The sequence below is a fragment of the Plectropomus leopardus genome, chromosome 2 (assembly GCF_008729295.1).
Source record: "Plectropomus leopardus isolate mb chromosome 2, YSFRI_Pleo_2.0, whole genome shotgun sequence".
Lineage (NCBI taxonomy): Eukaryota > Metazoa > Chordata > Actinopteri > Perciformes > Serranidae > Plectropomus > Plectropomus leopardus.
The window spans coordinates 31,940,449-31,954,311 of record NC_056464.1 but is presented as its reverse complement, the minus strand read 5'-3'; the positions used below and the strand labels follow the sequence as shown (position 1 = coordinate 31,954,311).

At 37.1% G+C, this 13,863-nt stretch overlaps 1 protein-coding gene across 4 annotated transcripts in view; it reads right to left on the bottom strand.

Moving 5' to 3' along the window:
- Window positions 1–2,044: 2,044 nt before the first annotated feature.
- Window positions 2,045–13,863, bottom strand: part of pacsin1b (protein kinase C and casein kinase substrate in neurons 1b) — a 34,942-nt gene continuing 23,123 nt past the window's right edge. For all 4 annotated transcript variants that reach the window (XM_042508825.1, XM_042508832.1, XM_042508839.1 and 1 more), the window contains exons 2-10: window positions 12,135–12,261; window positions 8,132–8,288; window positions 7,359–7,594; window positions 5,685–5,840; window positions 5,054–5,229; window positions 4,832–4,952; window positions 3,664–3,788; window positions 2,669–2,865; window positions 2,045–2,541 (exon numbers count right to left, since the gene is read on the bottom strand). In XM_042508825.1, the coding sequence (XP_042364759.1) occupies window positions 2,432–2,541; window positions 2,669–2,865; window positions 3,664–3,788; window positions 4,832–4,952; window positions 5,054–5,229; window positions 5,685–5,840; window positions 7,359–7,594; window positions 8,132–8,288; window positions 12,135–12,194 (1,338 nt within the window). In that variant the 5' untranslated portion in view covers window positions 12,195–12,261 and the 3' untranslated portion in view covers window positions 2,045–2,431. The remainder of the gene's footprint in view (window positions 2,542–2,668; window positions 2,866–3,663; window positions 3,789–4,831; window positions 4,953–5,053; window positions 5,230–5,684; window positions 5,841–7,358; window positions 7,595–8,131; window positions 8,289–12,134; window positions 12,262–13,863) is intronic.

Sequence of the window (13,863 nt, the reverse complement as noted above, 5' to 3'; positions counted from 1 at the left end):
CAATTACATTTTTAACATCTTTAAGTACCTTTTACAGGTAATTTTATTGGGGTTTTTTATCTTCTTTTTACTAATTTCTTGTTAATTTTAGGGTCATATCTTCTTACTGTAAGTTTCTCATTGAGAAATAAAGCCAGTTTGCTCAAGGTTCAATGGTTAGCCTGAAGTTTGTTGCACATTACAATAGACCAATCAGACAATGTTACACAAATAATCATCATCTGGATAAGAGTTTTAAATCAATCAAAAAACAGTCAATAATTTGGGAGGAACAAATTGCAGCCATGCATTGGATCAGTTCAGATCAGAGCAGTAAACAGTGTGTGGGAGCAACAACATGCACATAATAATCACAGAGACATTTACTCATAGTAAAAAGTCTCATTAACTGCAGAAAAATAAATAAAATCTTGTTTGTGAAATGAAGCTATTTCCAGGCAGGTTTTGTTCAAGGCGCCGGTGTTATTATTAACACTGTCTGCACATAAAGGCAGGACGAGGAGACACTAACTGAAATGTAATAGCTATAATAACAGGCACCATGTCAGTAATGGGTGTGACAGCGGAGGTTAATGTAAACAACTCTTGCACTGTTTGGTAGAGTACATATTTCCATTTCAAAGCGAGAATCTGCTGAGTGACTGTGTGTGTTTACTGATGATGGGCTGTTTTTTTAATCTTGGCTCAAAATGCTAATCCAGTGACATGCTATGGAGTGCAGCAGGAAAACAACTAAATGCATTAAAGGAATAGTTTGACATATGCTTATTATTTTTATTTACTTTTGCAGAGTTAGGGCACGGTCACACATGAGCAAATGCAGATGAGTGACCCTCACCTGTTGGGGTCATATTCATGCTTAATATGTGCAGTAGTGGAAAGCTAGCTTGCTTCTAAATACTGCAAAATACAATTGTATTTGTATATTTTCCATGTTCTTCAATGCCTATCTTTCGACTCACTGCCAAACAGCAGTCATCAGTATTTTTTATGGCCAATATCATAGAATGTCACCTGGTTAAACACATTTGATGTTTAGTAATAACCAAGTACAGGATGCCAAGATGATGCAGATTTATTTCAATGGAGTTGCTCACCTGGCGCACACACCAAAAACAAGTTTCTAGCTTCCAGGTCTACTTTCACTTTACATCCTGTTTGAATTATGCCATAATTTACAAAAAGTGTGTTTGTCAATTTAAAAGAGAATTTTGCAGGAAAGTCGCAATTTGATGTTTAACTGTCCAAATTTAAGACTGAAAATATCGACATAGAACAACTACGTTAGTTGTATAGGTGACGTCTCACTGTTATCTCTCACTGAAGCTAATTGTCTTGCTCATCCTTTTGCTTCCCGGCTGATAAAAAGACCAGGATTCACTGGATGAAATATATCAAGTAAAATGACTTAACATCTGTGTGTGGAGCTAAGTCATAGTTAGGTAGCCAGTGTAGGTGACGTATATTGCAAGACGAGAGATTTAGTTTGCTGAGTGGCTTTACACAAAACTAAATACTACTATGACAAACAAACTTATATCAAACTTTGACTTTCTTAAAAAATGTCTTAAGTTGACAAATATCATATGTATTTTATGGCACAATTTAACACGATGAAAAAAAAATAATTTTTCGCCATTGACTACTGTATATATATTTTTCCATAATATGGTCTGATGGGGAACACCCGAAAAGGAGGGACTTCACTTCTCTATCCTTTGTCAACAAATTCCCGCTATTTAACTCCATATAAACTCCATATGATAATATTAAACATGTTTGATTTTATTGGATTGGAAAGTTCTGACTTAAGACAGCTCTGAGCTTTATGAGCACCTCACATCAAATGATCAACATCATGAGAGCGTGCAGCAACTTCAGCAAAACTTCTAATGACTCTAATGATTTTATCCTGATATTGGAAATTTGTCTGCAACAAAATTTTGAAAAGAAGTTTGTTTCGCAAAATGTCAAACTATTCCTTTAATGCTAAACATTTAAATATTTCATTGAGGGGAAAAAACACTGTATTCAATGAGAAAAAAACTGTACAAGCATCCAGACTGTAAAAAAAGATTAAAATATATACATAAAATGCACAATGCATAACTCATTCTCTTTATCCAGGCACAACTGACGATACCATATCAATACTGTGATGAGAGAACATACTGTATGGCATGTTAGCGTTACGTCTGAAATCAAACACACTGAAACACAATAGAGACTAAAATATTTTGCTTCAGTTGCGGTATGTTGATGATGATCCTGAAAGACTCTTCTTTGTGATGAGTGCGGAGATGAAGACAGCTCATTGTGCCCGACGGGAAGAGGAAGCTTTGCTTTCAAGTCTCTGGCAATGTGCAGTTATGACTGGACGGTTCAGTCTGGGTTTGCCCTCCGATGAAACAAGTGTCCTCAAATGGAAAAGCTAAATCGGCTCCACGTAATTGGCCGGATAAAGACCCAGCTGGCCGTTGTCTAGACGACCTTTACACCAGCCCTGTTCGTCCTCCTCCTCCAGCTTTGTCAGCTCGTCCCCTTTGTTAATGAAAGGACACAGAATTGTACTACAATTCTAATACGTTCATAAATCAAATTCTTGCTTGTTTGTGTTGTAAAAGCAACTGCAGGGATTCATAGTTTTATCCCCAGGTGTCACACTCACCTGCTCTGAAGCTGAGCTCGTCCTGCTCTTGGCCGTCATAGTCGTACAGCGCTCTCACTCTCACGCCTTTGCTCACGTCTTCGTCAAAGGGGTTCGTCCCTCCGTTGGTGTCGTTGCCTGAGTTCGGGGCTGTCTGGTCCTCGTCCGACCACTCTGTGGAGGCCGTGTAGGCCTGGTTTTTCTCATAGCTGCTGACACTGAACATCAAACATGTAAACCCTGCTTAACCCTCCTGCACTGTTTCAATTTATGACTAATTACATTTGGTACAAAAAATTTACCCTGTTAAAAAGTGTAGTGTAAGTGTTAATTCATCTTTTAGGATTTTAAAAAACACAGGTAAATTGCCCAATCTGGCAAAACAAAAAAAGTAAAATTTACAAAAACTCATCCAGGACCACAGAATGAAAGCCTGAAATTATGGGATGCATGCTTTTATGCTGGAATGACAGTGGGATAGTTTTAATGGGTTTTAGTGGTACAAAAAATGTACCAATAGTGCTATAAGGGAGTTTTTCATTTCTACAGTGTATTATAGACATACTCTATGAACGGAGGCTAAAATCTAAAGGAGAAAAACAAAGCAAACACCTTTGCCAATTTGTACGCAATATGCATTACCACAGCCAAAATGATCAAAAAATTAAAGTTGAAAAAAAAATAAATGTACCAATAGTTGTATGAGGGTTAAACAACTAATGGTACTACAACTACTGTTACTATTAATACAGTCATGGTAAGATGACAATAGTTAAACTACTCACTTATAAAACCCTTCTGAATAAAACTATTTTTTGTAAATATTGATAAAAATACAACCACATATTAAATATTAATTAGACACTATTGAAGAGAGACAGATTGTACCAGATGTAGTATGTGAGGACACACAAATGATTTACATTATCTCTGGGCATCAGGAATATTACAGCATATTTTTAGAGGATCTAACATCTGATAAATGAATATAAAGATATACCAGTGTTTAATCTCACCTTCCGCGGTCTCCAGCTTGAGCGTGCTCTACTGCTGTTGTGACGTTAGTCAGCATGACTCCATCACTGGCTTTCTTTGACTTTTCTTTCTTGGAGATGTTATGGGTAAGATCTGGGTTGTATTCCTGCAAAGATACAAAACATGTTCATCTTTGGATTTATTGGCATTGCACAGGAACTGCTGTTCAATTCCTGGTATCTCCTATACTCATTTATCACCGATAAGGAACAGGTTCTGGCTACCACACTTAATTTTGAACCGTGAGCCAAAAAATAATTTGGCTCTAAACCTGAAATGTTGGTTTCCCAGCTGAAACTAAGATCAGATTTTCTTGACCTGAAATGTGAACTGTGACAACATCAGCTGGGGTGTCATATTCTTCAGGTTGGCTTGGTGTGTTACGGCCTTAAGTCTTCTTTTTATTTATTGTTGTTCCTTTTTTGTGGTATGAACAAATACTTTGTTGGATTTAAATATTTTCCCTCTGTTCTGCATTGTATAGTGTCCTCCGTCCTTGATTACAAAGTAGGGGTTGACAGATTATAGGCCTGGCCGATTGTCGGAGCGGATATTTGGCATTTTGCAGATTATCTGCATCAGGATTTTATTTAATGGATGCTGATAAAATTGATTAATGAAAAACTGCATATTACACTCAACCAGCACCAGGGAAGGCAGTCTGCAACACATGCAAAGAAAGTATCAACATTGGAGGAACTTTTACTTTGTAAAACCTCAGGGAACTATTTTTATTTATTGATATTTTAATTTAAATTTTCACTGAATCTGATAAAAAAAATAGTTGCTGGGAACTTGCTGAATATGATATTAAAAGACTCAGTTTTAATTTGCTACAGGCATTTAAACAAAGTTTTGTGTTGGAGTTTTTTATATTCCAAATTCTAAATTTTGACAAATATTTTTTTGTTATTATAAAAGCATATTGGTTCCAAATATAGGTTATTGGTCTCATTAACTACTAATAATTGGTATTGCTGTTGGCCCTGAAAAAACAATATTGGTCGACCCCTACTAGAAAGAAAGTGATAAGCACACTTCCCAAAATATCAGACTATTCCTTTAATGATTGGATAGCAAATATATCAGAATACTGCAGGTCTTCAGAGATGGATCTTATAATAGAAGTTTCTTATTGTAATTCTGTACCTCAAACTGTGGCCAGTTCATATGCATGCCGGGGCCGTGGATGTTACTGAACCATTTAAGGTCTTCCTGTGGGCTGGACGATGTGATGGTGCGTTCAAGTTCTCTGTACACTGTAGTATAACTGTGCAAAGACAGCAAGGATTTAGTGTTCAAGTAAATACTGATCAGATCATGAAGTCTGATCATATCACACGTCATATAGAATTTATCAACGTCCCAAACCTTTGGTCTTCTGTGAGGTTGAGGTGGCGTTTGACATCCAACAGCACCTCCCTGAGGAAGCTCAGCCTCTTCTCTTCAAACTGCTGGCACTGATCAAACACCTGCTCCATGTTTTCCATGTACTGCGGAGTGCATTTACTCAGCTCATCCAGGGCCTTCTCATACTTCTCCTTGGCCTGGGTGGTAACACACACAAGCAACAAACTCTGAACAGCCTGAAATGTGTTATGTTATATCTCACTGACACAGGAATGAAAAATGTTTTAATGACACAGCATGCTCCTTTTCTGCAGTCAAAAGTGAACTCTATTCACCTTGAGAGAGCAATACATGTGTATTCAAGCACAAGAAAGAATCATAGTTCAGGAATGTGAAAGTCGAGGCAGTGCAGAGTCCACTACAGCACAGAACAGCTGACGTTACAGTGGTGGGGGAAGTGTGGTATTCAGTAACACATTAATAATGCTACACTGACTACAGCCTTTATAACACTTGGCCCAGAGAAAGCAGCTCTACATCTTGAAATAGCCTGAGAGTAGATTTGCTTTTCGCCTGACTGTGGGAAACAATTTTTGCATAATGGTGACTCCACACACAGACCTGTTAGAGATGCAACAGTCGATGCTCTCACCTTCTGTGAGTCTTGTTTGCACTTGTCCACTTTCTCGTGGAGTTTCTTTTGCTGGTCAGCGGTCACGGAGGCCTCTCCCTTACTGTTGGCCTCTCTAGTGGACGCCAGCTTCTCCTCTTTACATGCAATGTGGTAGGACTTCTTGGCAGCCTCAAGCTAAAGATACAACATAATATAAACAAAACTCCAAAACTTTTTGTGCACCAATCATGTGTGCTGTGTAAATCTGTACATGTGAGAAATACCTAATATGCAAGCATATAATTACTGGTTTTGAACTTGCCTTAAATTGGGCTGCAACTAGAGCCGGGCAATATAACAATATCATATTGATATATTGATATAGTTGTAGATTTTGGATATTCTAATATCTTAATATAAGTGTTGTCTTCTCTTGGTTTTAAAGGCTGTATTACAGCACAGTGATGACATTTTCTGAATTTACCATGCTGTTCTATTAGTTGTATTGTTTGCCTTTACCCACATTATACCCTCATTACTGGTTATTATTTATTTCAAATGTCTATTTATCACAAATGTCATAGTGTAAATATTTTGTGGAAACACCATTAGCCAACACAATCATCAACAATATCAATATGGAGGTTTTTGGTCAAAAATAATGTGATAATTTTCGCCATATTGGCCACTTGCAACTAATGATTATTTTCATAAGTGATTGATCTGACGATATATTATCTTGCTTAAGAAATCGTGTAAAATGCTCTTAAAGCCCAAGGTTCTGAAATTGCTTGTTTTGTCTGACCAGCAGTCCCAGACTTAACAATAGTGAGTTTAATATCAGATAAGATATACAAATTGTCACAATTTAGAAACTAAACTAAGAGAATTTTTCATATTTTTGCCTGTTTAGCATTATAAACTTTAATGATTTATTGATAATCTCAATAGCTGATTATTTTTCTAATTTTCAACAAACTTCTCTTTTAGGTCTTAAGTAAAGATGAAAGGATATAATGTGAAGTGACTGCAACTCAAAGTTGCCAGTTTCTTTATTGATTATAAAAGTTACAGAAAAATTACTTGAAATCATTGATTCAAGCTGATGCTATCATTAATTAAATAAAAGGTCAGTGCTTCTGAAATACAATAATATACTCAACCCTATTTTATTTTATTTTATTTTATGTAACCTTTATTTAAATGTAGGCTAAAATTTTCTAAAAGGGAGTCCTGGCTGAGATGTGGAGATATGCAGCAGCACAGGAAAAAAACAAGTAGTTTTAAACAGACACAAAACAGAAAAAATATATAAAAAATCTCATGAAACAAACTGCAGTACAAGTCTCGTGTATCAAAAATATTTTTTCTTGTCATGCAGATGGTCTCGTTTTTAATTGTGAAATATCTGCTGCTAGCAGTGTTGAGAATAAAATGAAATTATTCTCTTGGTGCTCATGTCACGGAAAATTTCTTTTTGAGAATCATAAGAGCGACACGTCTTCTCAGAAACACTGTTGAGTTTTCCAAATGTAATTTTTCAAATCCATCTGCACCACAGAATAAATCCTATTTACCTCTGATGGCAGTCTCAGATGAAGATTTCACTGAACTGACCCTTTAAAATGAGTCCAATGTCTTTGGACAGTCTGAAAATACGTCCACTTGGCTGCACATGAATAGAAGAGTAAATAAAAAAACACACTCTCTCACCTCTTTTAGCTTTTTGGCCCAGGGTTTCTGGGCCTTCTTGAAGCCCTCGTCTGCCTCTTTGGTTTCCTTGAATCCTCCCATCATCTGTTTGTGGTACAAGTCTTTCTGCCAGTTCTTCACCTTCTCAAAGTCGTCATTGATCAGGTTGTTTTTCACTTCCTGGTGAAGCTCGCTCACCTTCTCTGCCTCCGTCATCAGCCCCATCCAAGCTCGCTCTACTGTGCCGTACTGAGGCCCTGGTGTTGGAGGAGATGTTAAGTGATGCTTAAGGACTGCAACTAACAGTTATTTTGATTATCGATTAATCAGTCAATTATTTTTTCGATTAATTGATGAATCGGATTTAAAAAAATAGAAATAATGATAAAATAAACATTTTAAATAAACAGATTATCATTGACAACAGGGCAAAAAGTGCAGCTCGTTTACAGGCGGTTGCTTGAACATTATAACCGGCGTGCCATGCCGTGTCACTTTTGCATATTTTGCCACTAACACACTTCCTTGTTTTGTATAACGTGAAGTGCTCCCAAACTTTTGAAGTTTTTGTACGAAACGTCCTGTATGCCTCCATCATGCCTCTTCAAAACCCTGGCTTCTCCCGTCTGCATGTGACATTAACAGTCCCGCAATATAGCGAGTGACGTAATAATTGGGCGACACAACGAATTGATAATTTTATTCATTGCCAACACATTTAATTATCAATTCTAATCAATTTTATAGATTCGTTGTTGCAGCCCTACATGATATGAGTGTGAAACATTGCTCACCTTTATCAACCAGCTGTCTCCATCTCTTGGACCACTCGGTCAGCTGCTGTGAGTAGGCTTTCTCAATTTTGGCACGCTCCTGGATGCAGTTCATCAGGTCATTGCAGAGCCGGTGACCATCGTCAATCCGCTTCACTGTGCGTTTGTAGTTCCCGACCTTCATAAAAACAAAGTCTCAATATACTTTCAAATATATCAATGGAATAAGTCGGCATTATAGGATAAACTGTGAGAATACAGTGAAACATGCCCTATGTAATTTCCCAGAGCCTGAGGTGACATTTTTAAATAGTCCAGAATATCCAAAAAGTCAAAGCTATCCAGATTATTATCATCTATGACAAAGAAAAGCACCAAATTCTGACATTTAAGAAACATGAAACCACCAAAAGTTTGGCTTTTTTGCTTAAGAAATATGAAAATAACATAGCAAATTATTTTTTTGTCAGTCAACTAATCAATGCGGCTGTAGATTTTATTAAGAAAACTGCCGTTGACTGTACCGCTGTGTGAAGTGCTGCCTCTAAAAGGAGCTCAGCCTGCAGGTGATGCATTGAAAATGCAGGAGAGAACAGCAGGGGAGAGACTGCTGGTGTGAGTGGACTTAAGCAATGAAAGCAGGGGGCGGTTTAATGTCATATAATTTACAGCTCTCAGTGGATGCAGGAGCAGTAAGAGTTCGCTGTTGGCTTTGCCCAGAGAGACAGAGCGAAAGAGAGGCTAAAATTCCCAAATAGCTGGATTTATTTCACAGTTTTGACAAAGAGAAACAAATAGACTGCATCTTTGCTGAATGTGTAATCTGTGTTTATCTATGCATCACCCCAGAAATGACACTCAACAAATCTGAGACGTGGACTAAATGAAAGCAGGCGGGGGGGTGGATGATTGTATTCAACACCAGCGCTGTGCTTCAGCCGAGTCAGCGATCAGCAGGCAGCACTGCAGCAGCTCTGAGTGTCTGTGATGTAGTGACTGCGTGCAGGAAACAGACACCTTTGCTGCTCTGGCTGATTGCTGGTCGGCGAGAGGTGATGAGGATGAAACACAGCTGAGCCTGAGAGGAGATGGATTATAAAAGCCTGAAGTGACAATACGTCTTTTCTGTCGCAAATACTCATTAAGTGTATCTGTCACACACACTGTATCCAAACATGCAGCAACATGAGAGTCAATGTTATCTGTAACTTTCGATGTGCCAGGCTTTTTCCTGGTTTGAACACATGAACCAGCTCTCATAAATAATGGATGGGCTTCTGGGAACTTGTTGCTCAAATTACCCGGGACTGTTTGTACTCGTGTGGGAGAAACCAGTACAACATCCTGTCATCTCCAGCTAAAACAATAAATCACTTATTCATGAACACAATAATAATCTGCCAATATTCTGACAAATGATCAGCTGAGTCATTTTATAAGCAAACTTAACAGTCGCAGCTTCTCAGTTGTGATGATTTGCTGCCTTTTTTTGTCTTATGTGGTAGTGATCTGGATATTTGATGTGGCTGGATTATTTTTCGGACAAATCATAGTAACATGACATCATGTGAGGCACGTCACGTCATTTTCTCGTTTTCTTACTAAACCACTGATTCATTGTAAAAAAAATTATTGTAATATTAGTCAATAATGAATGTTATCATTAGTTGCAACCCATACCATCATCCATCAATTAATAATTTTCTAACTGTTGTTCTTTTTAACGATATATTTATGCATCAGAAAATATTTGGTCTCACCAACGACAGTACCAGACTTTATTTATTTATTCATTCATTTTGACAATCACAGGAAAAATAAAAATCTAACAAATGCAGTTTTCAATTTAATAGGCTGGAGTCATATAAATACAATAGAACTTTATTAGGACCTTAAAAAATGAGAGGAGGAAGATTTTTTTTATTTTATATTGCAGATTGAAAACAGAGTTAAAATCTTGATAACGAAGCTGAACATTCAGTATTAATGCCAGGCATAAGAAAACAGAAGTCTTTTGTTGTTTGGGATTTAGAGAATAAATTTGAAATGTTGAGAGTAATGTTGAAATGTGGGGAATACAGTGAACTCCTCTGCTCCATCAAGTTGTGTCTTGTTATACAACATATCCTCTGTATTGCATGCAGGTGTCTCCTTCTCCTTCTGAACAGATGCAATTTTTGGCATAATCCCTTTAAAGTCCTAAAGCTTATTACCGCACTGTGAGAAATAACTTTGATGTTATTAAAATGGATTCTGAGGTACAATTTCACCAACTCAACTACACAAAACATTTTGTAGAGGCAGCCATATGCGCTAATGTTAGTAGTTTGATTTATTCTCAAAAATTTGACTTTAGTACTAAGAGTCTGACTTTATTCTCAACATTTTGACTTTATTCTTATAATGAAAAACAAAAAAAACTTCCTTCTTTCATTTTTCTCTCATTTTATCTCATTTTCCTCTATCCTGGCCCGAATATTCTTTAGATAGCCTGTGGCTTCAATTTGCAACAATTACTTGTATCTTCAAACAGGAGACAACTGAGGAGTCAGTACAGAAGTAACTGAGTACATGATGAATCTTGTACAGTGTCACTGCAGTGATTGGAGGCAGATACAGAGACTTTAGCTTGATAAGCCCAACACCTTACTTATGAAGAAGCCAGTACAGCTTCAACTGACATTAAACTTTTAAGGAAAGTTTAAGGAAATATTGTGGACATAACCTTGAACACTCTGCATTAACTGTGCACTAGCTAGAACTCTAACAACTACAACCAAATACACTGTACAAGCAAATTAATAAAGCAACTACACTATATTTATCATCCATACTGGTAACCTGTTTCTGGCATTGTATGTGTTGTATATTGTAAAACTTAAAATATACGCCTCGTCACAATTAGGCGCCCAGTTCCTTTTACAAACCCGTTGTGGCTACACATTTTGACAAATAAAGGCCATGCAGTTCTTCGGATTTATAAAACTGGTTTGTTGGCTACCTGCTGGAGTTAACGTTAGTTAGCTGCTTAATCATGTATACAAATACAGTATGTATATATGTTTGAACTTTTGTAAATGTCGACATGCTTTTCACAGATTTCTTGCTTCTTCTTGAATAAAATAAAGCCAATTTGCCCAGGTCTTAAAAGGTTAAATAAATAATTTGATTGTATTTCCCATCTTTGCTGAACAACAGTTTCGTGTGAAAGGAATTTAGAGCCCTTCCCATAGAAACCTGTCCCAAATATTAGCCTGTTGAGTTCAGTGATTTAAGAAAACTATAGCCTGGGCTATTAATTAAAGTTTTACAGTATTTATACCTTACTGTTTTCTAGTTTTTTATATTCTGCACCTTACTCATATGTAATTTTATTCTATTTGTATCTGCACTCTTCCAACTTTACATTGCAGTTGCTGCACAGCAATTTCCCTCAGAAGTGATGTCCCATCTTATCTTATCTTGTCTGGTCTTATCATATCTTATCTTAACTTCAAAGGCCTCATTTCTAAAAGCTTAAATCTGTGCATAAGGACTGTAGCAATTGCAATTGCAGCTCACGGAAAAAGACATCAGTGTCATCTCAGTGTCCACAGATGAGAAAGTAGTCGGCAGTTATTGGTGACAAGTCCTTGATGGTTTCTCCGAGAGAGCAACCACATTACTGGCTGAACCAAAGCAATAATTCATTTTTAATTGTCGCATTTAGTCAAACCATTGCAAGATTAGCTGGCACCGTCAACTCAATTAGAAATAATGGCACTAAAATGTTGTCTCTCATTATACTGAGTAATTAAAATTAAATGTCATCAGCAGATCTGTGCTACCTTGGAGATCAGGTGCTCAGTGATTGATCACTATTGATAAATCTGATTCAGTGCATCAAATTAAGTGTTCATGTGTAGTCTGTGAGGCCTCGGATCTTTCCTCTCACCTCCCAGACGGAGCAGGTTCAGTGAGAGTTCATCTGAAGCGGTGTCAGTGTTAGGTTTAATCTGTCAGAGACTGTTCCCTGATGTCTCACCTCCCAGAAACTGTCTGTGGTCTCCTCCAGGCTGGCGGACTCGTCGTAGGCTCCAGACATGGTCTCCAGATTTGGCAGGACGGCTTCAGGCTGTGGCGGTCTGCAGCAGAGTAACGCTCCTCATGCACTGTGAGAGAAGACGAGCACAGAGGAAGGTAAACAAAGAGACTGTGAGAACAGTCGCATAAACACTGAAATTATGAATATGGTTATGAGCTGCAAACAATGTTGCTACAGTAACAGTGTCTCTGGAATCATCGTCTCACACGTTCGAGTTAACAGCATGAAGCCATGACGCTTTGATTTAAGCTTTTTTTGTGTCAGCCAGTCACATACAGATTAAATGCTTATTCCTGCAGCTCATGTGATCACAACATCATTGTCTTAGCATAGATGCTTTGTTCATGCTCTTGTTTACAAGGTAATAAAAGGAACAAATAGTTGAATAATTGTATTGAACAGCTAAATCTGATTCAACTGAAATCATTCTGCATCAGGTACAGCTGTACAAATATTTGGCATTGCCCAGATTACACAGGTTTTGGGAACTATTTTATGAAATGTAGTCTAAAGCTGAATGGACAGTTGTTTGCTGCTGATTGTTTTCCGATTAATCATCAACAAAAAATTCTTAAAATAATGTGAAAAATGTCATGATTTCCTAAGAGCCCAAGATGATTTTTTTTAGGATTGCTCGTTTTGCTTGTGCAGCAGTCCAAAACTAAAAGATATGAAGTTTACAGTAATATAAAAGATAGGATAGCAGATAATTCTCACAACTGACAAGCTGGATCCAAGTAATAAAAGTATTAGAAAAATATTATTTAAACGATATCTTATCAAAAATATAAAAACAAATAGTAGCTGACTTATTTTCTTACTTTTCTGCAAATAATGATAATTTAGAACTTATTTTAGCTCTTAGCAGCAACTGACATATTTTGATCAAAAGAAATTCCCCTCCTAATATTCGAGAGCCCAAGTTAACATCTTATAACTGCTTATTTTGTATGGCCAGAAGTCTAAAATCACAATTATATTCAATAAATGATGTTACAAATTGGAGAAATTACTATTTAATTAATTATTTTTGCTTGAAAATCTTCTATTCTGTCAATCAAATGATTCCGTCAGCTCTAATAATTTTCGCAACATTGTTAACAGATACTGTAGATAAGTCAATAAATATACATTTGTACAAAGTCCAAACTAAAGGTGACAAGATAAGCAATTACTATCAGGGAAATCGAAAGTTCACATCCAAGCATTTTGCTTTACATAATACTTTCTGTACACCGATAACATTCAAAATCACAAACACACTTATAACCTTGTGAGTGCTTCTGGCTTTTTCTCCCTCTCCTCCCCTGAGATGACGCTGTCAGTAGATATAATGACTGGCTGGTAATTATCATTCACATCAACTCGCCCAGCTTCTGTCAGAACACGGTTGACTAATTGCAGAGTAATCTTTCATCATTGTAGTCAGCTAACATTATCACAAGACTTTGCTGGAGTACCTTATGCTGCTGCAGAAATGAATAGCTGTGACATGGCTGCTAATGATGACGTGCTGAAATTAGGGCATAAACATTGGAAGGGGAAAAGAGAAAATGATCCATCTATCCATCCATGGATGGACTGCTGAATGGTCCTACCAGGCACAAGTACTGGGGTTTATGGGCTTCTTGTTTGAAAGTCAATCAAATGACTAAAACAACATAAAATA